This window comes from Schistocerca piceifrons, chromosome 3 (assembly GCF_021461385.2).
Source record: "Schistocerca piceifrons isolate TAMUIC-IGC-003096 chromosome 3, iqSchPice1.1, whole genome shotgun sequence".
Taxonomy (NCBI): domain Eukaryota; kingdom Metazoa; phylum Arthropoda; class Insecta; order Orthoptera; family Acrididae; genus Schistocerca; species Schistocerca piceifrons.
In genome coordinates, this window is record NC_060140.1 from 716919064 (window position 1) to 716946791 (window position 27728).

At 39.6% G+C, this 27728-nt stretch overlaps 1 protein-coding gene across 1 annotated transcript in view; it reads right to left on the reverse strand.

Moving 5' to 3' along the window:
- The window catches only part of LOC124788990 (cytosolic carboxypeptidase Nna1), a 580471-nt gene that overhangs the window by 269668 nt on the left and 283075 nt on the right, over positions 1–27728 (reverse strand). Inside the window, exon 12 of the mRNA XM_047256278.1 lies at positions 16087–16178. Coding sequence (XP_047112234.1) covers positions 16087–16178 — 92 coding nt within the window. The remainder of the gene's footprint in view (positions 1–16086; positions 16179–27728) is intronic.

A 27728-nucleotide genomic window follows, 5' to 3' on the forward strand; every position in this document is an offset into this window, starting at 1 on the left:
AACATTCTATAATGCTTAAAGACACTGCCACCGTTTAATCCCGACAGAGCAACAACCTGGTTCAAAATGGTGAACAAAGTGTTTGACCATTACAAACTCGATGAGTCAACCAGGTATCTGTGCCTCATCACCCACCTGCATGACCAGGAGGATTTGATTGCTGACCTGGTCGACACCCCGGACTCAGCTACCCAGTACACTCTAGCCAAAAAGACAGTTCTACGCCAGCTTGCATGCTCAACTGAGGCAGCAATATGGCAAGTGCTCCACGTCAAGCAACTAGGCAACGACAAACCTTCCCAGCTCTGGAGACGGCTACGTGCCCTGGTCAGCGCCAATCTATTCTCGGACACAGCTCTCTTCGCCATCTGGTCAGATAAACTATCTCCTAAATCCGCTTTACTCTGGCTCAAAGGTCTCCTTAACCTGTCGAGCAAAGAATGACAATTGCTCACAAGCTACACGATGCATCACTGCTCTATTTTGCCAGGCCACTGCCTACCTGATAAGGCTCAGGTTCAGGCTCATAGCCCTGTGGGCAGACGCGGCCGGGGCCGTACTGGGCCGACTGCTCCACTCTCTCTGGGAAGCAGTAAAGGAGCAACTGGGTTGCCACTGGCTCAGCCCACGGTCTCACCCGCTCCTGCAACTGAACCTGCTGTGGCCACCGAACATCGGCCACCACCACTGGCAACAAACCTTCCGCAGGAAATGCAACTGCACTACCCGTACTGCTACTTCCGCACATGGTTTGGTGAGGTGGCACAGATCTGCAGACCACCCTGCTACTTCCCAAATGCCAATCGCAGGTAGGTCCGGGTGCCACCTCCTGCACACAACATGACAGACACCCCCCAATGCTCCATTCTGTTCGGGAACAATCAGATAATTGCGGACAACTTTACATTAAAGACATTTCGTCAGGATACCTTTTCCTAGTGGACACAGGCACCGGTGTTTCGCTGCTGCCTACGTCCTTAGCGTCGTTGAACATCTGCCCTCATTGTACTTCACTGCAAGCCATGAATTCAACTACACTACAATGCTCGGATTCAACTTCCCACGTCGCCTCACTCTCTGCAAACTGCAAACTCGAGTGGACTTATTTAGTGTGGAAATTTTACAAACCTATACTACACATTGACTTCTTGCGACACCACAAACTTTCACCAGACCCAGTGCAAAACACCATGTTTCATGATCCGTTCATCCGTCCAAGACTCACTTTGCCTGTCCTCCATCGAGCAATGCCCCCCTGCCCCCGTGACATATCGGTCTGGGCTCATCACATCCATACATGCTCATCTCTGTCGACGACTTTACAATAAACCACACACAAGTGCCTTGTCGAGCTTGAACACGTCGCTTGCCTACGCAAGGAAAACTTTGATCTCTCTCTCTGGCTCCACAAAACACAGCTCCAGCTCTCCAATGCAGCAAAGGAAGTACAGACATTACAGCAAGGACAAAGCAAGGTCAGTAAGTGTGCCGAATCTGCTTGCAATCCCAGCAATCGAGCCTCCGCAGGTCCACACCCTCATAACATGGCAGCATTTGGCACTCGGCCGGACACAAGTGCGCGTGTGTGATGAGCGTCATTAGTTCCCGAACTGACAGCTCCTTCCCCTCATGGACAGCACTTCAGACTATGCATCTTTGGCTCCTGCACGCTGCCATGCGACCACCACTGACAACAAAATCAGTGCACTCGCACCAAGCGTTTCGCCCGCGACCGTGCTTTACAGGCTGCGCCCTCGAAAAATGGACTCACTAACGGATCACAAGCTCTACCGAGCTCACCCAACCATGGTGACACTGCTTCGGGCCGGCAGCCATCTTGTCGCGTTGACTCCTGTTACACTTCGCCGCCTCGGCTCCCGTTGGATCCGCTGAGTGGTTCCATACACCACGACCATGCCTCACTTGCCCCAACCGCCGCACGTTGTAAACAAACTGCCTCCCGTGCCGCCGGCATCATTTCCGTCACCAAAAAGGCATGGCTCACAAGCTTCGCATCACGCCAGGTCCCCCGATCTCCAGTAAACCATGTCGACTTCATATTGAGCGCCTCTCCGACCTTAAAAATCAGATTTCTGAACTACTAATCTCTGGCGTCACTGAACCCTCTGCCAGTAGCTGGTCTACACCCATACATATGACACTCAAGAAAGACAGGTCCTGGCGCATGTGTGGAGATTACCATCGACTAAATGCACGAACAATAATGGACACCCACCCTATACCCAACATTGCCGACTTTACCAGTTCCCTCACAGGTGCGACCACGTTCTCTGTCATTGATTGCAAACGGGCCTACCACCAGATCCCTATGGCACCTGAAGACATCAGGAAGACTGCAATCACCACCCCGATCGGGTTATTTCAGTTTCGATTCATGCCCTTCAGTCTTAAAAACGCAACCCTGACCTGGCAACGCTTCATCAACAAAGTGCTATTTGACCTAAAATTCTGCTTTGCATATCTTGATGACATTCTTGTGTTCAGCTCCTCCGTCGAGGACAACATTCGACATGTGCAAACTGCTATGAACACACTTGCAGCAGCAGGCATCGAGACCATCCAAGACAAAGTGCAGCTACATCAACCCACTGTCACTTTTCTCGGTTTTCGGGTCTCTGCTGACGGCATTTCACCACCCGCTGAGAAAGTACAAATAATACTAAACCTACCGAGACCTTCATCATTCAAAGAGCTCCGGTGCTTTCTAGGGACAGTTAATTATTATCACTGACATCTACCTCAGGCTACGGAGATTCAGGCTCCACTGACAGACGCCTTGGCAGGCACCAACACTTCTGGATCTTGGCCCGTTCCATGGACTCCTGCTATGACTGACTCTTTCACTGCCCTCAAAAATCTTGTTGCCGAGGCCTGTACCATCGCGCATCCTCATCCCAATGCACAGCTTTTCATCACCACAGATGTGAGCGATGCTGCCATCGGCACTGTCCTTAGCCAGACAATCGATGGCCAAACTTCGTCTCTGCAGTTCTTCTCGCGCAAGCTCGTCAATGCACAATGGAAATATTCCGCGTTTGGCAGGGAGTTGTTCATGGTCTACGAAGCAATTAAGCATTTTAAGACTGACGTTGAGGGATGTCCTTTCTATGTTTTAATGGACCACAAACACCTGGCTCCGGCCATTACAAACCCGCCAGCTGACCCGCCTCCTCGCCGCTTCAGATACATGGGCTTCATATCTCAGATCACCACCGATGTCAGACACATAAAGGGTGCTGACAATATAGTTGCTGATTTCCTTTCACAAGTCGATGCCATCCATTCACTGTTAGACCTCTCTGAACTGCCTAACCTCCAACCCCGCTGATGAGGAAACACAAAACCTGATTTCAGACTCTACTTCTTCACTACACTTCATCTGCACCACCTTCTCTGGCATTTCTGGTGAAATCTGGTGCGATGACAGTATGGGTACATTATGCCCCCTCATCCCAACCAAGTTCCATCTAGCTGTCTTTAACACATTGCATAATTTAGCTCACCCCAGTGTTCGTGCGTCCGCCCACCTTGTAGCGCAGCGCTTTGTGTGGAGAAATGTCAAAAAGGACTGCCAGCAATGGGCACGCTCCTGCGTCGCTTGCCAATGCTGCAAAGTACACAAGCACACTTCACCCTCCCTCAGCGCTTTTTCGATCCCTTGTGGGCGTTTCCAGCATATTCACATTGACATTGTTGATCCTCTCTCTGCCTCTAACGGCTTTCCTTATGTTCTCTCGTCTATCGACCGAACAACTCGCTGGGTCGAGGCTGTCCCCCTCCTCAATATTATGGCAGAAACTGTTGCTTGAGCTTTTGTTAGTCATGGGTATCGCATTTCAGATGTCTAGCTATCATCATGACTGACCAGGGCAGACAATTTGAGTTGGCCCTGTTCAATGGGATTTGTAACATTAGCGGCGTCTGGCGTATCCGAACCACAGCATATCACCTGCAAAGTAATGAGCTAGTCGAGCACTGGCACGGCACTTTCAAGGCGGCTCTTTGATGCCGTGACTCTCTATGGATGGAGGCTCTTCCCCTTGTGCTACTCGGCATTCATGCTATCTGTAAGGAAGACCTCAAATGCTCAATAGCCGAGTTTGTATACGGCCAGAAAATTGTTCTCCCTGGTGAACTTGTGAGCCCTTCCACTTCTCTCCCTCAGTCTGACTTTGTGGACCATGTCAGACACCACTTCATCAACCTCCATATCCCTCCACCCGCCAGCCATTCCCACCCTAAGGTTCACGTCACGAAATCTCTGGACAATTGCGAGTACATCATGCTCCGAGATGACACTGTCTGTGCTCCCCTCCAACCTGCATATACCGGCCCATACCAAGTTCTCCTGTGCTCAGCCGACACCTATGACATCTGCATACCACATCTTATTTTCATTTTCATATGTGTGTACATTATTTACAAACAAATTGAAGAAGGTAGCCCCATAACACATCCTTGCGGTACACCATACTTCGTGCTACTAACTGCTGATCTGTTTCATGTTGTTAATGATTACATATTGCGAGCTGTTACTGAGATCTGATGTTATCCAGGCACCTGCTTGTCCACAAATATGACCATCGGTATTTTTTAGTTTCTTTAATAGGAATGAATGATTAATTTTGTCAAATGCTTTGGATAAGTCAAGAAAAATCCCAGACATTACTATCCAGCTGTCCAAGGCCTGTAGAATAAATTCTATTAATTATTCAGTTGCTGCTTCTTTTAATTTCCTTTTCTAGTATCTATTTGCTGTGCTGGAGTTAGTATTTTATGCTTTCCATGTAAGAAGTGAGTCTGTTGAGCATGAGCATTTCTAATATTTTGGAGAACTCTGATACTAAGTATCTTGGCCTGTAAGTTTCATGTCCCAATTTGAAGTTATATATTCACATATTGTACTGTTTTCATCACTTCTACATAATCTTTCACTAAGTATCAACACCTGCCTGTATTTTGATTTACTGTGAAATTTCGAACATTCAGGAGTGCCGCGATAAACTCGCGTTGTTATTGTCAATTGTAAGCTTAAATTTCATTGTGCTGTTTTAAAATTATTTGAGAAGAGGAGTCCTATTCTCATCAAAACATTCGTTCTCTAGTTTCATTATATAATTACATAAGAAATAGAGTAATTTTGAGAATGTTTGAATGCTTACAAAACTATATTTTTGTATGTTACTGGTATGAGTGTCTTGGCTACGTAACTTATCTCAAATTTAATTAGTGTTCGTGGTTCACAGTTACTGCAACAGAATATATCACCCCTGAATTTCACTGTATACCATCGCAAACAAACATGAATTTTTGAGAATTATAAAAGCTACAATTCTCCTTTGCACAATCTACAAGTAATTTGTGTAAATTGGTGTTTATCATTTTGTTACTGTAGCAGATATTCTAACATATTGTGCTATATCTAGTTTGCCCCTAAAGAGGAGTAGCCTTATATTCAGGGTGACAATTATTGAACTACACATATCAAAAAAATTCTTGCATCACCCCAGTTCATAGAACTCCTGAAGATAGACATTGACTGTGGATATTGTATCACAGACACAGTTTCTTAGACTGTTCAGAGATGTCACTAAACCCGCCCGAAAATGGAAACAACCATGCACGAGTATCATCTATTAGATGGAGGGGTTCCAACAGCTGATCAGTCCCAGTCATTCCACCAGGAAGGAGGTACATAGCTCCTGTTGTCCATAGTTCAACCATGCCTAGATAGTCAATACCACAGATCTATTGTGTCCGCATTCTTACTTTGTGCCAGAAGGGCCTCTAAAACAGCGAAGTGTCCAGGTGCTCTCGGAGTGAACCAAAGTGATGTTGTTCAGACATTGAGGAGATACAGAGAGACAGGAACTGTCGATGACATGCCTTGCTCATGCTGTCCAAGGGCTACTACTGCAACGGATGACTGATACCTATGGATTATGGCTCGGAAGAACCTTGACAGCAGATGTAATAGAAACAGCTGTAATAGAAACTAACATAGAAAGCATGGATAATTCAGGGGTTGATATAAACTGTAATAGGTTACAGTGTGAAAAACCATTGAAGTGTTTGGCCTTATGGTCTGAAAAGGAAGACAGGGAACAGTTGGTTAGCCATGTTAGAAGGAGAGGATAGTAACAACAAGGGTGGTTCGGATAGTGATTCATCAAGCAATAGTGATGCTAGTGAAGTAGATGAAATGTTTGAATTTGTGTATGATGAGAAAGATAATCTAATTAGCAAAGAGAGGATAATGGTTGAAGAAGTGAGTGATTAGGAAGATGCGTGTTTTGTAGGTGATGTAATTCAGGAACGGGATCATGCAATATGTCACTTGCCTGTAACAGATGATGTTTTTGGTGAATCAGATGATAGTTTTTCAAGCAGAAACATCAATGAGGATTTGTTATATGATGAGGACTCTGAAGATAATAATGATAGTAATTGGCATCGTATAGTTATGGCTATGTTACACGGTACACCCATAAAATGCTTGTTCGACAGTGGAAGTGAACTGAATGCAATATCTTAGATATTTTTTGTGTCAATTAAAGACAATAAAGAAGTGGTGGTCATGCTAGTATCTGGTACAAGAGTACTTGGTGCTACTGGAAAAGAGACTAAGCTGATTAAGCAGGAAGTGTTAGTTAGTTGGTTGTGCATTCCATTGATCAATCATACGGTACGGTAGCCGTTATGACGTGGAACATGTCAAGTGCACAAGAAATGTACACATGTAACAAGACTTTTTAATATATATATATTACAATACAGAGTTAAAGATTGATATTTCTATTATTTACCGCATTCCCTTAAATAGCACAATTGCATATACTGTATTTATAGATTTATTTATTCCTATTCAAGAATTCATCTATGGTACAGAAGGAGTTGTCAAGGAGATACGATGTCAATTTATTTTTGAAGCTATTACTGCTGTCTCTCAGACATTTTATTCATCTGGTAATTTGCTGAAAATTTTTATAACAGCATATTTTATGCAGTTCTGTGCCAAAGATAAGCTGAGTAAAGGATAGTGTAAGTCTTTCTCTTTTCTGGTATTATAATCATGAATGTCACTGTTGTTTTTAAACTGGTACATGCTGTTGAGAACAAATTACATTAGTGAGTAAATGTACTGTGAGGCTGTTGTAAGAATTCCCAATCTTTTAAAAAGATGCCTACAAGATGAGTGACTATGAACCCCGCACATTACTCTAACCACTTCCTTTTGAGCAGTGAATACTTTTTGCCTAAATGTTGAGTTACCCCAAAATATTATTCCGTATAACATCAGAGAGTGAAAGTATGCAAACTATGTTAGCTTACTAATTTCTATATCCTCAAAATTGGCAATTATTCTGATTTCAAAAGTTGCTGTACCTATTTACTTTAGAAGATCCGAAATATGAATTTTCCAATTAAGATTCTCATCTATATGTACACCCAAAAATTTAATATGTTCTACCTGTCTACTGACTTCTTGAGGTGCTATATTTATTGAAGGAACTGTACTTATTGCAGTAGGAAATTGGATGTACTGTGTTTTTTCAAAGTTTAGAGCAAGCCCATCTGCAGAAAACCAATTAATGACTTTTCCAAAGACCTTATTTGTATCATTTTCAATTGGAGATTCTTTTACTGGATTAATAATGATGCTTGTATCATCACCAAACAGTGTCAGTTTAGATTCCTGTTTCATATAGGAAGGGAGGTCGTTCACATATACCTAGAACAGAAGGTGACCCATGATTGAACCCTGTGGAACACCTTTCACCCCAGTTAGATGAAGTGGCAAACTCATTTAAATCACTTGACCCATATAAGGATACTTTTTGCTTCCTGTTCTGTAGGTATGGCTTAAACCAGTCATATGGTATTCCATTTATACCATAGAATTGTAAGTTCTCTAACATAATCTCATGGTTCGCACAATCAAATGCTTTGGACAAGTCACAGAAAATTCCTATTTAAAGACTCTGTTATGTGGACAGTGAAATTGTATGTTGCTGTCTCAGTGGAACAGCATTTTTGAAATCCGAACTGTGATTTACTAAGTATCCCATTACTATTGAGATGGTTAATCACTGAGTACATTACTTTCTCGAAGATTTTTGAAAATGCTGTAAACATGGATACTGGCCAATAATTATTGACATCTGTGGTGTCCCCCTTTTTGTAGAGAGGCCTGACAATGGCATATTTTAACCTGTCTGGGAAAATTCCTTGAGTTAGTGATGCATTACGTATGTGACTCAGAACATCTGTTGTAATTGCTCCACATTGTTTTAACATCTTATTAGAGATGTCATCTACTCCAACAGAACATTTATTTTTCAAAGATTTAATAATTTTACTTATTTCACAAGAGGTTGTTAGGTGGAACTTAATCTGACTATATATTTTCAAAACAGACTCTTCCATGTTCTGCCTGGCTTTTTCTTTTGAACCATTCTCACCAATTTTTTCTCCTACATTTAAGAAGTGGTTGTTAAATACATTAGTTACTTGTGTACTGTTGGTTAGGATGGTCTTGTTCTCTTTAATAGTAGTACTACCTATGCCAGTGGTTACTTTCCCTGTCACCCTTCTAACAACATTCCATATTGATTTGATTTTATTGCCGGAATTGTTAATTTCTTCTCTAACATACATATTTCTTGATTTCCTTACAACTTTTCTCAGTATGTTAAAATAATTTTTATAGTGTAAAACTACTTCTGGATCTTTACTAGTTCTTACTGTCTCATACAGTTTTCTTTTTCTTTCTGAAGACACTTTAATACCTGTAGTAATCCAAGGTTTCTTTGAAAAGTATGTAGTGTTACATTTAGTAATTTTCTTTGCGAAACAATGTTCAAAAAGGGATATAAATTTATCAAGAAATATGTTGCATTTATCATTAGCATTTGGCTCATTATATACATCTCCCCAATTAACATTTCTTAAGCTTTCTCTGAAGTGCTCTATAGATACTGGGTTGAGTAATGTCACACTTTTACTTAAAGGTTTCCAAACTGTACACCCTGTTAGGTTTTGTTAGTTAATCAGTTGTGCATCATGGTCTGACAATCCATTTACCACAGGGAAAGCATGTGTTTGTTTTACTTGCTCTTTCTGTACAAATACATTATCTATTAGCGTGCTACTGTCTTGAGCTATACGTGTAGGGAAATTGATCACTGATTCTAAGTTATATGTTGTTGATAACACTTCTAGTTCACTTTTCCTATCAGAATTACTTAGAAAGTTTACATTGAAATCACCACAGATTAATAACTTCTTCTTTTTGTCTGACAGACAGCATAATAGGGAGCCAAAAATTTTTGTGAACAGCTCCCAGTCTCCTAATGGGGACCTGTACACTGTTGCTAATATCAGTACTACATTATCTAGCTGAAGTTCACATGCACAGACCTCAAAGTGCTGATAAACACAAAATTTGGTTACTTCTACAGTTTTGCATTTATACCCATGTTTTATGAAAATGACAACTCCTCCTTTATCCATCCTAGATCTAAAAGTGTAAGATGCTAAATTATACCCACTTATACTGACACTATCCATGCCCACAGTTACATGGTGTTCAGACAGACAGAGTATATCAATCTCATTCTTATTTGTGAGTTCATCTAAACACACTAATAGCTCATCTACTTTATTTTTTATTCCCCTGATATTTTGATGAAGTAAGTTGATACTGCCCTTAGCTTTACCCCTATTTACTGTACATGAAGTTTCTTTAATTCTATTTATCTTGATTGTCATCGTCTGGAATTTGGCTTTAACCTAAAAAAAAAAAAAAAAAAAAACCTGTCTGCCTGGACCCATTAACCACAGGGATCACCCCTTGTGTGACTGTGGACCCCCTTACAGTTTCTGCCAATAGAGAAGCTAACTTATTTCCCCCCCCCCCCCCCCCCCCCCCCCCTCGTATTCAGGTGCAGTCCATGTGTAGTGTATCCCCACCTACCAATAGCATTTACTGGAACAGCATTTACTGGAACTGAGATTTTGCTGGTGTCTGGAGCATCCCATTCTGCTCAGTGTTAACATGCCTTAGAGCAGCGTTTACCCATGGCTGATCATGGCACTGAAAGACCTCCACAAACCTCACATTAGTGTGCTCAGTTTCTGCTCCTATTTTATCCAGGTCACTCCTAATACTGTATCTTGGATTCATAGCCAGGATGTTTCCTGCTCCCCCAACTATAATTACCTGATCTTCCTTCTCAAAGTAACTGCATAGCTGACCTAAGTTTTCTGTCCCTTGGCTAAGGCTAGCACTTGGTTTCACAAAACTTAAGACCTGGTACCCTGCCCCTAATTTCTCCTGAAGCTGCTGGCCCACACCCCTCCCATGACAGCTGCAGAATTCTTTTTTTCCTATTCTGATTTGATACCAACCTGTCTTTTTTCTTTAAGCTAATATTCTGATTCAACCTACTTTCAACTACAGGAAGTGTTGCTGTCTGTTGAAATTTGTAATCAATTACTTGAGTGTAGATTTCTGATGGTACCAGGACTCAGCTGAGATATGATTCTAGGGACAGAATTCTTGCATAAATGGAATGTGAATATAGATTTTGCTGCTGGTAAATTTAATTTTGTATGTAGTGGGAATAGATTTGAGATGAGTTTCATAGAGAAAATTATTGATGAAGAGAATAATGATTTGATTGTTCACTGAGATATCTGGCCAATTATAATGTAAATGGATTAGATGAAGGAGAGAAAATACCAAGGGAGATAGAAGAGAAAGTAAACAGTATTGAAGCTATAACTGAAGAGCAATGGGGGGAGGTGAGACAGGTGTTATGGAAAATAAAGAGGTGTTTTCAGATAGGCTGGGGTTAGTAAAAGACTTTGAATTCAAATTGTCTTTTAAAGAACACGAATCTTTCTTTGTCAAACCCTGTGCTATCCTGTTTGCATAAAAGGAAGCAGTGAGGAGAGAAATTCAGAGGATGTTACAGTGGGGAATAATCACAAGATCTAACAGTAGATACAACAATGGCTTAGTCCTAGTGAAAAAGAAGAACGGGGATGCGCGAGCAGTTTTAGATGTGAGGAAATTAAATGAGATAGTACTAAGAGAAAGTGATAGGCCTGCAAACATAGAGGAAATTCTACAAAAGTTTCATGGTACTAGATATTTGTCACCATTTGATGTAACATGTGGGTGTTGGAATATTAAATTGGATAAAGAGTCTAGACCTTATACAGCATTTTTGCATGAAGGTAAAAGTTACCAGTATTGTGTTGTGGCACTTAGGTTGATTTGTCTGTTTGTATTTTTATCAGGGCTCTTGATAAGATCTTAGGAGAGGAATTAAGTAATAAAATCACAGTGCATGTGGATGATATATAGATTGCTAATGCAGATTGGTTTGAGCATTTTAGAGTCTTGGATGAAGTGATGAAAGCAGTATATAAAGGGGGGGATGAAGTTGAGATTAAATAAGTCTGAATTTCTGAAGAAAAAGATAGTATTTTTAGGACGTGTGATTGATAAAAATGGGATTAGACAGAACCAACAAAGTTAAGGGCTATAGAAGATTTTGCAGCAACAGAGAATAAGAAGGATTTAAAATCAATGCTTGGATTATTTGGATTTTATAGGACGTACGTGTCAGACCAATCATATAATCACCCATGTTTAAGCAATTTGTTGAAGAAAAATGTTGTTTGGAACTGGATGCAAGAATGTGAGGAAGCATTAAGGAAACTAAAGAGGGAACTAGTGAATAGTAGAGTGTTGTTTCACCCTGATTTTTCTTTGGCATTCTGCATGAGCACTGATTCAAGTTATAGTGGTTTGGGGGTAGAAATTTTTCAACTAGTCAATACAGAGAAAGGGATTGAGTACAGGACAATAGCATTCCCAAGTATGACATTATAATCACATGAGAAGAACTACTATATTTCTAAATTGGGGGCCTTGGCCATTATATTTGGGATTCAGAAATTTGAATGCTGCTTGTTAGGCCACAAAACAGTGGTGTACACCGACCACAAAGCTTTGAGTTTTTTGCAGCAGTGTAGATTAAGACATCCTAGGTTAACCAGGTGGGCTTTGTATCTTCAGCAGTTTGAATTAGAAATAAAATATATAAAAGGAAAGGACAATACAGGGGCAGATGCCCTATCAAGAATGGCAATAGCTAACAGAGACAGTCACAATGATGGGAATTCAGAAGGTCGAGTCAAAAGGTATTATATTCAAGGGTTGAAAGATGAAAATGTAGTTAGAGAAGTCTGTCAAGAAATGAGGAGAGAACAAAATAAAGACCCACATTTGAGATTAGTAAAGCAATTGTACAATTCTGACAATGAACTGTAGGTGAAGGAATATTACACTATTCATAAGGGGGCATTATTCAGAAGGAAGACTTTAGATAAAGAAGAGTGGAAACTCTGTTTTCCAGAGCAGCATGTTGTCACTTTAACTGATATTCTGCATGAAAGATAGGGGCATTATGAGATGAGAAAAATAGTAGCTAAGTTACAGGGAATAGTACTATCTAAGTTACAGGGAATAGTACATTTCAATAATATGTAGAGAAGGGTCCGAGAAAGGTTGATCTGTTGTGATAAATCCCAGAAGGTGAAACCAGCCTCCGCACCAGCAAAAGGTCTTATGCACTCAGTGTTACATAGCCTGCGTTGACCTCCTAGGTCCCCTACCCACTTCAACAAGTGGTTGTAAGCATGTATTTGTTGTGCTAGATGCATTTTCAAAATATGCCAAATTCTATCCAATTAAAAGGACTAATTTAGAAAGTGATTACTTTCATAAAGTAGGGAATCCAAACTCATTGTTATCAGACAATGGTCCTCAGTTTGTCTCTGAGAGATTCATGCAATTTATGGGGACGCACAAGGTTAATAATAAAAAGATACTGACGTACTTTCCACAAGGAAATATGAGCGAGAGGGTAATGAAGGAAATAAACAGACTGTGTAGAACATACTGTAGCAAAAAGCATACGGCATGGGTGAATCATTTACCAAATTTTGAAAAGATAATTAACAATTTGTGGAATGAATCAACAGGGAATATTCCATGTGTACTAATGTTTGGTGAACAACCAAATAAAATTATATGGGAAAAAGTTGATTTTCCAATTACAGCTGTCATGGGTTAGGAGGAAATGATTAAAGAGGCTAGAGACATGATGAAGAAAAAGGCAGAGGAAAGAAAGAAAAGATATGACAAGGGAATTAAATTGACCAGTTTTAAAATTAATGACTTGGTTTTAGTAAAAGTGAAAGAGAAATGTACTAAAGTAAATAAAGAAATAAGGAAATTCTTGCACGTTTATCATGGTCCATTTAAAGTATCGAGAATAGCGCATGACAATGCCAATGACCTTGTGTACCCAAGGTCCGATAGATTGTTGGGGTTAAAGATTATAATAGATTTAAAACCATATGTTACTCCCATATGGCACATTAGGTCAGTGCCAGTCTAAAGAGAATATTTCAGGAAAATAGGAAACCCGAACTTTGGCGACAGGGTGACTGAGCAGACTCAGTTAGAGGAAAATGAATTGGTAGGGGGTACATCACTCTTTGATGCATAACCATGTGACGAATTGGTGCCTTCCATTAGCTGAGTGTTTGTCATGTTTCTTTTCTGATGCACTGTCTTGACTTCTATTTCTAAAATTCATGTTTTCTTCTATCTTAGTATAGTGTAATAAGTAATGAAAAATCTGTGTTATTGTGCTATGTTTTTGTGATTGTTGGAGGCTACAACTCTTCTGCTATACTGAAATGTATTAAAGTTTATATATGACTGCAACAAGGGGTGTTGGGACTGTGACAAAACTGACAGTGATTAATGTTATGCTGAAGAACCATAACTAGTGAAAATTAGTATATAATTGTTTTATTCATATAATTTAATGAGCTAGGCTGAATTTGTGGCTATTTTAGGTTAAGAATGTACTTTTGGAGGGTGTTATTATCACATTGAATTGTTGTAATTTACCATTCAATATATCAAAGAAATTAGAGAAGCAGGAGTGTTAGCTAAAGGTTTCTATTGTATTGCAATGATATGAAAACTTTAGTGAGTAAATGGAAGAATATTGACAGTCATAGTATGTAACAACATAAAAAGTATTGACTGTAAGAAGTTGAAGGTGATTCTTGTCCTGATTTAAGAGGAATATAAAATAAAGTGGTTTTGGAAAGTTATATTTGTTGGATTGATTACCAAATAGATGTAATGTTGCAGTATATTATTGTACAGTGATTAGGAAGATAATTGAGTATTATGGTGAAATGGAGTGATGTAAAGATGAGTTGAAGGAGCTATGGGATTTATTATGAAGTTGAATCAATGTGAAGTCTGATGTTACGATGATGTTGATTTTGATGAGGTTTGAGGATGAAGTATGAGTAAGGAATCTTCGAGAATTGTTATGCTGTTTATGAAGTTTGAGGTTATTGAGGAATTTGGTGAAAGAGTAATAAAGTTTATGTTTAGGGACTGTGTGTAATGAGGTATAGTAGGACACGTTTAATTGGTCATACGGAATAGACTGATAGTGTAACAGATATAATTTTGAGAATGCAATTAAGTAATCTGTGACAATAGGAAAGGTAAATCTGGTGGTGAGCTTATGGTGAAAATATGAATATGAAATAAGATGTGACTTGAACTGTGAACTAATTGATGCAGCCAGAGTTAAGTGATGGAACAACTTAAGCAGAGTCGGAACCTGAGTGAACAAACAGCAGCTAAAATTTTATAATAAATAATTATGTAATGGCCTTTAACTAGGGGTGACAGAATTTGAGGATTTTGTGGTTACAATAGTATTTAAGTTTGAAGGTGACAGGAATCAATTGTAGATTTACAGTAGCAATTTGTGAGTGTTATTTCTGTTTTGTGGGAGCATTTGGTTTAGGGGCTTCCACTTTCCTTAAAAGGAACATGTAATTTTCTTAATGTAAGTTTTGATTTTGCAGTGTGAATTATTATTAAGTATATGCAAGAGATATATGAAAATATTAATGTAGTGATATTCTCGTATTTTTAAGATCAAGTTTGAAATAAGTTATGAAGTAGTGTCTGATTGTATGTATTTATGTTTCCATGGAACACCATATTGAATGAAAGGAGCAGAGGAACTGTAGATAATGGAGGGTGGATAAAGGACCATAGAGTCTGCACACCATTAGGAGCCGTTCAGTTGTATTGTGCTCCTATGTTTTATAGAAGTTTTTGATAACAAATTGCTTGATGCTGATTTCCATCCTCTGCCACGTCATTTTTCGGACTGGAATCACCACATAACCATTCAACAAACAGGACTAGTAAGAATAATTTGTAAGTTTGATAGCTAAACATCTTCTGATGGCCTCTCTCTGATATGAAGCAAGAAATTCAAAATGTACCTAATCAGCCATTTCATCCACAAATCATCAGATTATCTAGACTGAGGAATTTAAAATGCCTTTTAGCTTCAGGCTAAATAGCAATGTTCATTCTAAACATACCTCTACAGCTATTATTCTGTGAGAATTATACATGTGGTCACATAGACATTAACCTTCAATATGAGATTTAAAAAACAACTATTTAATGTATGTGAGGAAGGCTCAGCATTTTCTAACACAGGAAGTTTCTTGATCATTTTACTTTGCTATAATTAACTTAAGTAAGCAAAAACAACATACAGTATTTTAACAATACTTAATTATTAATGCAATTTCTAGCTACTATCCCACTTTTCTAATGTATATCTCAATTTTTATGCCCTTCATGGCAGGAACTCGAAACACAATGAATGAATTAATTTATTTCACTTTCCAAATTGTGTTGGCTTAACTGTGGTCACTCTCAAGATGTTGCAGCCTTTTTCTTTCTTTACATATGTTTTAGCATACACTTCTGCTAATACTGCCCAATGATACTTCACTTCTACTCAATACTGTGGGCACTATATAATATGCAAAACAGTTAATTTAAAATTGTGTGACTGTATACTGTTATAACAGTTATTTTCAGCATTTACTAATTTATTTACGTGACATGATGAGTAATACCTTGAGTAATCTGAGAGTGTGATGTTAGTTGGCTCATCGGCACTGGAACCTTCCTTCATAAGGCGTGTTACAATTTTAACCCTGAGACGTTCCTTTATCGCAGCATTAACAATCTGCAAAGTTACACATTTATGTGATGAATTTTCTATTTACTGTATATTATCATTCATATAAGGCACTTCTTTATTTTTTGTCATGACAACTTATTTCAAAATGGCTAATTTCCTTTTTTCCTGTAATACATATATCACAACAAGCTGAATTCCTTACACATTACACAACTTTGTAGCATTTTTATGCATGTACATTATAAATGTGCCTGCAGTGCAGCTACCAAGTGAGCTACTTTACCATTTAAAGCACAGAAATGAGACTCGGCAGTTATCAAGTTAACTGACAAAATCATGAGAGGCAAGGAACAGTATGATACAACAGAATAATTGTTTTGAAGTAAAATATTACTCTTGTCAGCACTGCCAATTCTATGCAAATGCCACTGCTCTTAGTCGTTAGGTAAAGGCCATTGGCCACTGAATTGTCCATGACGAGGGGTAATGCCTCAGATTTGGTATTCTTGGCAAATTCTTGACACAAAGGATCTCAGACTATTCAATTCCCTAATGATTTTCAAAATGTAATGCATTGTGCATCTAGCTCCAACTTCCATTCCATATTCAAAGTCTGTTAATTCCTGTTGTGCAGCCTTAATGACATCGGAAACCTTTTCACATGAATCCCCTGAGTACAAATGACAGCTTCACCAATGCAGTGCCCTTTTATATCATGGTATATGATACTACTGCCATTTCTATATGTGCATAATACTGTCCCATGACTTCTGTCACCTCAGTGTGAATCACTGATTCAAATAACTTTAATGAATGATGTATTCCCAGCAAACACGGTAGTTAATATAAATGCAAGTTTGAACCAGCAATACAGTGTTAATATCAGTTAATAAAATGCCAGCAATTGTTTAAAGCCATAGGGACTGTTTCACAATATGATGGGAGGCCATTTCTTTATGAGTTGCAGCAAACCTTGTCATCTTTACTTTGAAGACTAGTATTCATTTAATCTATGTAACCTAGGCATTATGAGCTGAATTAGCTCATAATTAAGGATGTAGTCACCAAAACAGCACTAGTGGTGTCACCTGTGAAGGCAGCTTCAAGTAGAGCATGGTGCTCTGTCCTCATTCGCTGGACATTGCCAAAGAATCCTTGTTTGTTGTACCTGTCATCCAATATCTTGCCCACACAGTGGCAAGCTGCAGCGTCTGCAAACTTTCTGCTTTCTTCTGGCTCACAAAGTATGCCCTCTTGTGTCCATTCCACCACTTGCTGCCCACACAAAGAAACATCCTCATTCATCATCTTTTGCCGTACTTTTTTACGCTAATAGTTCAGGACACATTTCTCTTGATGAGATGTCCAGAACTGATGATATTCATCATCAATGATGAAATCCACTATAGTTGTAAAAATCATTTATCTCTAAAAAGGAAAGCAAAACCTGGTTTTAGGACCTGTGCCCCATCTTAATGTATATACTAAAATGAGTGTCCATAGAGGATACATAGTGAAGTTAAAATAACCTCAGTTATGCATCCTTTATGGACTCTCATTTTAATATGCATTTGAAGATGGGTCACAGGCCCTGAAACTGGATTGTGCATTACTTTTTAGAAATAAATAATTTTTACAACTGTAGTGGGTTTTAATGTTGATAATTAACATTGACCTCTCATGGTCGGGGTTCATACACATGTAGAATTTTTTTAAAGATGTCATATTCACTGTTGACTGTAGTAATTATTTACTTCTCTTTTTGTTTTATAAATAAAAAAACACCTTTTTTTGCTGCACTCTAGTATATTCCACACAGTTGCATTTCACCTTTTTTGCTTTAAGGCATCTTCAATGAGATCTAGAATGATACAGTTTTGTTTTCATATGTGTTGTCTACATATTGTGCCATTCTGGATACCACTGATGATGACTTAAAATGAAAAAGGCAGAACATGTCTGGGAGGAATAAAAGACAGTGCAGCCAAAAACGATGTTTTTTATTTAAAAAAAAAAAATCTGACTGTGCTTGTTGTGAGGGTGGCCATACAAACAAACTTGTTATTTATTTCTGTATTTGCAGTTTTGGCCTTTGGGCCATTTACAAGATGTACTGTAAAAGATTTTGCTTCATCACATGTCAGACTTTAAAATCCTCTGACATTTATACATGTCATCATCAAAAATAGGCCTTTCCACTGAAGTAATACAGTAATATCAGACACATGTGAAGCTCTGCACATCATGAAATGATGTAAATAATTTGTATGAGATACAGAGCTTGACATTTGTCTGATGTTACTATATTTCTACAGTGAAAACACCTATTTCTGATGATTACATGTAGCCATGTCAGAGAATTTCAGTCTGACATGTGCTGAAGCATCTTTTGCAGTACCACTTGAAAATGGGCCAAAGGCTGAAACAGAAATAGTGAAATAAATAATTTCTACAGTCAACAGAAAATATAAAATCATATATGAAGATAGTAACTATTCTCAAAAGAACAGATACCACTGATGACCATGCAGCTTCTCTAGAATAAATGATAATTAATTGAAACCCTCAGCTGTCAACAGCTGTTGTTGATATAACTTGATGGGGACAGCTGAAAATGTGTGCCCCAATTGGGACTCGAACCCGGGATCTCCTGCTTGCATGGCAGATGCTCTATCCATCTGAGCCACCTAGGACACAGATGAATAGTGCGACTGCAGAGACTTATCCCTTGCACGCTTCCCATTAGACCCACATTCTCAACTGTCCACAATCTACATACGTAATGTACCAAATACATATTTGCCCATCCACTCATTACTTGTGCACACTAAGGTGTCGATTCCGGTAAGAGTTTGGGCAACCTGTGCGCATTCACAGAGACAAAGGTCAATGACTGGGTAGCGTTCAACTATATATATGAATATAGTAACTGTTCTTGAAAGAACAGATACCATTGGCGACCGCGCAGCTTCTCTAGAATAAATTATAATTAATTGAAACCCTCAGCTGCCGACAGGTGTTGTTGATATACCTTGATGGGGCACAAATTTTCAGCTGTGAAGGGGATAAGTCCCTGCAGTCGCACTATTCATCTGTGTCCTCAGTGGCTCAGATGGACAGAGCATCTCCAATTTAAGCAGGAGATCCTGGGTTCTAGTACCAGTCAGGGCACACATTTTCAGCTGTCCCCATTGAGGTATATCAACAACACCTGTTGGCAGCTGAGGGTTTCAATTAATTATCATTTATTCTAGAGAAGCTGCACGGTCATCAGTGGTATCTGTTCTTTCAATAACAGTTACTATCTTCATATACATAGTTAAAGGCTACCCAGCCTTTGACCTTTGTCTGTGCGAATGTGCACAGGTTGCCCGAACTCTTATGGGAAGTCGGCACCTTAGTGTGCACGAGTAGTGAGTGGATGGGCAAATATCTATTAGGTACATTACGTATGTAGATTGTGGACAGTTGGGAGTGTAGGTCTCATGGGAAGCGTGCAGGGGATAAGTCCCTGCAGTCGCACTATTCATCTGTTTCCTCAGAGGCTCAGATGGATAGAGCACCTGCCATGCAAGCAGGAGATCCTGGGTCCGGATCCCGGTCGGGGCACACATTTTCAGCTGTCCCTATTGCAGTATATCAGTAACACCTGTGGGCAGCTGAGGGTTTCAATTAATTATCAAATGTGACATCCTTTGATAATTAATAGTTTAGATCCCTGCATGGTTCAGAATAGTACAAAAATTTGGTTTTTACTTTATTTGTCTCAAATAAAATGTTGAACTCTTATTTATTAATAAATATAACATTACAAGAGTTTATATAATAACTAAAAGATGTTTGCCTAAATTTTTATCTTCGGTTTTCCTCCAATAGAAGACTTCTTGTCTGATCTTTGTGACAATCACCCCACTAAGTTTGTTTGATTCATAAAAGACTCAAAATTATCCATCTCTGTACATTTTAACAGTATTGTACCATTTTTTGATAACTTTGGGGAAAAATATTATCTCAAAATATAGCAGACCCTACAGAATATTGAAATATGTATCCAGAGCAAGAAATCAAAGGTGGTATCATACATACTAATGGAGATGCTTTGTACAACAAACTACCTCATGCTTTCAGACTGCCATCGCCTTTGATTGACCTGTGTAAATCACACTTCATACTAAGGTGTATACTACAATGGTAAAAAACTGGATTCATGTTGTGTATTAAGGGTTGCAGTGGAACTTATGAGACATTATAATACTCCGTTCTCAGACACACACTACCCCTGGGCTTGAAAATGTTCATATGATGTTTTTTGTTGATAGGATAGCACATTTTGCATGTAGAGTCATCAAGTGGGGTAAGTTTATACACATCAAAACTGTTACATACAGTAAAACAACTGATTTTCAAATTATCATTTGAATGCAGTGACAAATACATCCACAAAACTCCAGTGCATGAACATCAATGAGGCTTTAAATATTCTGTTTTCTTCACTTCTGCAAGGAAATAAAAGTAATAAATGATTCTGATACATGCAGCCACATTACAATCTACATTATATAAACATTTTTAGACTTCACATGCATGATCCTAGACATGCATTCTTAAACACTTATTGGACTGCATAGGATGCTATGAATATCATTTGGGAAGACTGCTGTATTGCAGGTACTGACTGACAGATAAAGGTTAGTGGAACAGTATAAATCAGGACAGTATGCAAACTGAACTTCTGCTGTTTCCAAAATCACAGCTGGCAATTTACTGTTTCATAAAGTGCATGGTGCAAATTTTTTGTGTCTTCATGTAAAAAGAAGAAGCATTTGATGGCATTTAACAAATTTTCATAATGTGGACAAACAGTATTGTATTTAAGTCAGTAGATCCCTTCAAACAAAACTGTTTTCTGTGCTTCTCAGTACCAATTTTACTACCACATAGCAGAAAATTAGAAGCATTGACATTTGACAGGCACACATAACAGAAAGAAACTTCCTAGCTTTTGGAGTTATCACTTGATAAGCTAGAGTAAAATATATACAGAAAACACACACACACAAATGCATGCATGCACCTCTTCTGCCCCTTTATGGTTCTGTCTGGACTAACAGTACCAATGATTTGTTTCTCAGCTAGTGGACTGGTTGTGGTAGGGGCAGAGTTAGGTGAGGTGGATACAGGGAGAGGGAGAGGGAAGTGGGAGGTAGGGACAGGATCTGGGGATGGGTGGCTGGCAGTTCAGATGGAGGCAGTTAGTTAGTTGGTTAGCAGGCTAGGAATATGGGAGGAAGGGGTGGCAGGTATGTTATGCATGAATGCATGATTGTATGGGTTGGTGGAGAATGGCACACACTGAAGGTGACATGTAAATGTGAATTTTGGGTGGAAGGGGGAGGGAGGCAGGATGGAGGATTGGGAAACATTTGGGATGAGGGTGAAGGGACAGTGGGTTACCTGAGATTGATGCTAGCATGATTATGGAAGTGGAGGACGTGTTATAAGGATAACTCCAATCTGTACAATCAAGAGAAGCTGGTGGTGGAGGGGAGGATCCAGATGGCACAGATTGTGAAGCAGCAACTGAAAATGAGCATGCCCTACTCTGATGCATGTTGTGCCACTGGATGGTCAACCTTGTTCTTGGTAACAGTTTGGTGGTGGCCAATGATCCTGGTGGACAGCCGGTTGGTAGTCACACAAACAAAAGAACCCATGGAGTGTTTGCAGCAGTGCTGGTGTATGACATGGCTGCTTTAATAGTTGGGCCAGCCTCTGATACAGTTGAATAAGTCTGTCACTGGTCTGAAGTAGGAGGTGCTGGGTGGGTGGATTGTGCAGGTCCTGCATCTTGGTCTGCCACAGGGATATGATTCTTGTGGTAAAGGAGTCGGGAGTTGGGCAGGCAATGAAGCAACACTTTTGGAAAGGTGGGAAGGATCTTGGTAGGATGTTCCTCATTTCAGAGCAGGATGAGAGATAATCAAAGCCCTGACAAAGGACATGGTCAAGTTGTTCCAGTTGAGAGTGATACTGAGTGGTGAGGAGGGCAGTCCTTTGTAGTTTATTCTTGAGGTTGGTGGGAATACTGGGTGTGTGTGAAGATATGGCATGGGAAATTTATTTATTTACATTTCAAGTTCCGTAGGACCAAATTGAGGAGCAAATCTCCAAGGTCATGGAACATGTCACTACGTGAAATCACAAAATAAAAGGATTAACAGATAAAAATGAAATATTTATGAACCCCAAAAAAAGTCAATCCATAAGTTTAAGTAAACCCAATCAACTATATAACTAGAATCAGCTTAATTTTTAAAGGAACTCCTTGAGAGAATTGAAGGAGTGACCCATAAGGAAACTCTTCAGTTTTGATTTGAAAGTGCATGGATTACTACTAAGATTTTCGAATTCAAGTGGTAGCTTATTGAAAATGGATGCAGTAGTATACTGCACACCTTTATGCACAAGAGTTAAGGAAGTCTGATCCAAATGCAGGTTTGATATCTGCCAAGTATTAAGTGAGTGAAAGCTCCTTATTCTTGGGAAGAAGCAAATATTGTTAATAAGAAATGACAGTAAGGATTATATATATTGAGAGGCCAATGTAAAATACCCAGACTCATGAACAGGGGTCAACAAGAGGTTCATGAACTTACACCACTTATTGCCCAAACTGCCTGTTTTGGAGCCAAAAATATTCTTTTAGAATGGGAAGAGTTACCCCAAAATATAATACCATATGAAATAAGTGAATGACAATACACAAAGTAGACTAATATTCATGTCGAATGATCACTCACTTCAGACACTGTTCAAATAGTAAAAATTGCAGCATTAAGTATTTGAAAAAGATCCTGAACATGGGCTTTCCACGACAGTTTATGATCTATCTGAACACCTAGAAAATTGAGTTGTTCAGTTTCACTAACCATATGCCCTTTCATGAAATTAAAACATCAGGTTGTGTTGAATTGTGTGATAGAAACTGTAAAAGCTGAGTCTTACTGTCACTTAGTGTCAGTTTATTTTCCATAAGCCATGCACATAGGTCATGAACTGCACGATTTGAAACAGAGCCAATGTTGCACATAACATCCCTTACTACCAAACTAGTGTCATCAGCAAAAAGAAATATTTTAGAGTTACCTGCACTTACATAAATAAGGAACAGGAGTGGCTCCAACACTGATCCCTGGGGAACCCCCCACTTAACTGTACACCACTCAGACCCACATCGCAGCCATTCTCAACATAATGAATAATGACCTTTTGCTGTCTGTTGCTAAGGCAAGAGGTGAACCAATTGTGAGCTACTACCTGTATTCCGTAATGGTCCAACTTCTGGAGCAATATTTTGTGATCAACACAATCAAACACCTTAGTTAAATAAAAAAATATGCCTATTGGTCGAAACCTTTTGTTTTACCCATCCAGTACCTCACAGAGAAAAGAGAATATAGCATTTTCAGTTCTTAAATGACTGCTAAAGCCAAACTATAGGTTTGATAGCAAATCATGTGATATAAAACGATTAATTATCCTTACATACACAGCCTTTTCAATAACTTTAGCAAACACCAATGTTATTGAAAAAGGTCTAAAATTATCTACATTATCCCTTTCTCCCTTTTTATAAAGCAACTTCATTACTGAGTACTTTAATCGCTCAGGAAATTGACCATTCCTAAAAGAAAAGCTACAAATATGGCTAAATACAGGGCTAACATTTTCAGCACAGTATTTTAATATTCTGCTAGGTACTTTACTCCATCATAACCATGAGAATCGTTAGTCATCAGTGATTTAATTATCAACCCAATCTCCCCCTTGTCTATATCACAGAGTTATATGATTCCCTGCAAAAACTAAATTTTTATTTAATTCACCAGCAATGTTCAGAAAACGATTGTTAAATACTGTACATATATCCGATTTATCAGTAACAGAAATATTTTTACTACGACTGACTTTATATCGTCGACCTTCTGCTGCTGACCAGACACTTCCTTCTCAACTGACCATATGGTTTTAATTTTATTGTGTGAATTAGCTATTATATTTGCATATCACATGTTCTTTGCCTTCCTAATAACATTTTTAAGTACCTGACACTACTGTTTGTAATGGGCTACTGTAGCTTGATTGTGACTACTTCTAACATTTTGATATAATTTCTCCTTTGTTCTACATGATATTCTTATCCCACTTGTGAGCCACCCAGGCTGCCTACTACTGCTAGTACCCCATTTAGAATGTTCTTATGGAAAGACACTCTGAAAGAGCATGAGAAATGTGTTAAGGAAAGCATTATATTTATCATCTATGTTATTGGCACAATAAACATCCTGCCACTCTTGTTTCTTGACAAGGTTTAAAAAACTCTCTATTGCTGTTGGATTAACTTTCCTAGATAGTTAGTAATTATATGTGAAATTTGTTTGACTACAAAAGCCTTTCAGTGTTAAAATTTGTGCATCATGATCTGAAAGGCCATTCATCCTTTTACTAACAGAATGCCCATCTAGTAATGAAGAATGAATAAAAATATTGTCTATGGCTGTGCTACTGTTCCCCTGCACTCTAGTTGGAAGGAACACAGTCTGCATCAGATCATATTAATTTAGGAGATCTACCAACATCTTTTTTCTTGCATCATCATATACAAAATTTATATTGAAGTCACCACATGTAACTAATTTCTGGTACTTCCTACAAAGTGGATTAAGAATCCTCTCTAGCTTGAGCAGAAATGCTCTGAAGTCAGAGTTAGGGGACCTATAAACAACAACAATTAGAAGTTTAGTTTCACTACATTCAACTGCCCCTGCACAGCATTCAAATATCTGTTCAGTGCAGTGCCCTTATACATCTATGGACTCAAATGGAATACTGATTTTTTATGTACATAGCTGCTCCTCCACCCCGCAAGGAACTCCTTGAAAAACAGCAAGCTAATCTGTATTATGCTAAAGGAAGCCTCTGAATTGTCAAATTATTTAAGTGATACTCCGACATACCAATAATTTCAGATTCAACATCTATAAGAAGTTCACATACTTTATTTCTAATATCGCTTATATTTTGAAGAAATATGCTAGTTCCTTCTCTACTTGGAAACATGACATCCACTGAAAGTGAGCCCTTAGTTAGAGGGACTTCCTTGAAGCACGTATACCTATCAGCTGACTTCAATCTAAAAAAGGTGCAGCTCTAACACAAATTACTACAGGAATTTTTCTATGGGTGATCCCACCACCACCCACTACACTGTCACATAAAAGCTTTGCCAGCCTCACCTTCCCATACCTACTGAGGTGCAGCTCATGCCTAGTGAAACCTGATCTAGTGATAGACCCATCTGGCACCACTGAAATGTGACCCATGCCCTATGCCATCAGCACCCTCCCCAGCCCCATTTTAACACACCTAAAAGCCTCATTAAGATGAGGTCAATCATGACACTGAAACAGTTGCATGAAATGAACATTAGTGCCACCAGTTTGAGTAGTTATCTTTACCAGGTCACCACCTACGTCATATTCTCCATCCCTATCAAGACTGTTACCTGCTCCACCCACTATCACTATCTGATCCTCCTTCATAAAATTCCTACATAACTCCCCTATTCTGTCAGTCACCTGAGCCAACCCTGCACTAGGCTTCACAATGCTGGTGTCCTGGTACTCGCTCCCCAACACTTCCTGCAACTGCTGACCCACACCTCTACCATGTGAACTACCTAGCACCAGAACCTTTTTCTTTCTGTTAAACTTTTCAACTGACATAAGCCTCCTAACTGCTGAGGACTGCTGCATGTTCCCTACATCTGTTTGTGGCCTATTTTCAGGGTAATTAACTGCCTATGAAGACCTTTTCAAGGCCTTCAATACACTGGGCAAGTGCTTTCTCATTGCTGCAGATATATCTTTCATGAGTGGCATGGCTGTTTGGGAGGGTTTTTGGTGTGGAAAGGACTGCAGTGTGGAAAGGCAACTGTCAAAATGCAGGTACTGTGTGTTTCTGGTAGACAGAGGTGTGGATGGAGCGATCAGAGAGGTGGAGGTCAACATCCAGGGAGGTGGAACATTGGGTGTAGGAGGACAAGGTGATGCAGACAGGAGAGATGATTTTGAGATTGTGAAGGAATGTGGATAGGTTATCTTGGCCCTGTCCCAAGATCATGAAGATATCATCAATGAACTAGGGGTTGCAAGTTTTAGAACCCCATCATCAACCCATCACAGCACCCAAACATTGCTTAGCTAATCTTTTCAATATACTACGTCCTCCAAAACTCCTTCCAAACACTCCACAAAACCCAGAACTCAAGCAAACTCAAAACAATGTTGTTACCTTTCCCACCAAAAACCTCAGTCCCACAGAAGTTTCTGTTCTATCCAAAGCCCTCACCTTTAGCTGTACACCAGTGTTGGAGCCTTTGTCTGCTGGAAGGATGATTAGATCAGGATCTGCTTTCAGGTTGTTTATGGCTGTCCTTTCTTCTGCTAAAATGTTAGTGTTCTTAGGTAGGAACCTAGGGAAGTGTAATAAGACCAAGTTCAAGTTAAGTAATTCCTGGAACCTGGTCAGAGGTTGGGTAGGTGGAAGGGGAGGAAGGTCACAGTTGGATGGTAGCATGAACTGGGAGAGGGAAAGTTCAATGTTGGGGTTAGGTTGGCTTTTGTTGGAGGGATTGGTGGCAAAGAAGTACTTCCATTGTAGGGTTCAGGAGAAGGACTGTCGAACTTTGACATATCCAATGTGGTTAAACTTGTGCATTGGGCTAAAGGTGAAGGTTTGGGATAGGACTGAAACTTCTGTGGGACTAAAGTTTTTTCTAGGAAGGTTAGTAACAGTTTTTTGGTTTGATTAGGTTCTGGGTTTTGTGAAGTGTTGGGAGGGAGATTAGGAGGATGTGGTAAATTGAAGAGGGCAGCTACACAGGGTCTGGGTGTCCTGAGAGGGTGACCAGGGGTTCAAAAGCTCCACAACCTGTAGTCTGTTTCAGGTTCATTGATGATACTGTCATGATCTGTAATCAGGGCCAAGACACCCTATCCACATTCCTTCACAGCTTCAACACTTCTCTCATCCAGTTCACCTGGTCCTCCTCTACCCAGCACCACCTTCCTGGGCACTGACTTCCACCTCTCTGATTGCTCCATCCACACCTCTGTCCGCATTGCACCAACTAATCACCAAAAGTACCTTACAGTGTCAGCTACGATCCTTCCTGCACCAAAAGGTCCCTCCCATACAGCCTTTCCACTTACAGACAGGATATCTGCAGTGATGATGCTGAAGGCCTTACAAAGGCCTTCACAGATAGGCAATACCTGCCAAACCTAGTCCACAAACAGATTTCTCATGCCATATCTTCACATATCCTCAATCCCCCCCCAAATCCCAAGAACCAGCTACAAAGGAGTGCCCTATTCGTCACCCAGTATCACCCTCACCTGGAGCAGCTGAACCACATCCTCCGCCAAGGCTTTGATTATCTCCCATCCCACCATGAAATGAGGGTCATCCTACCCAAGATTTCTCCCACCCCTCCTAAAATGGTGTTCTGTT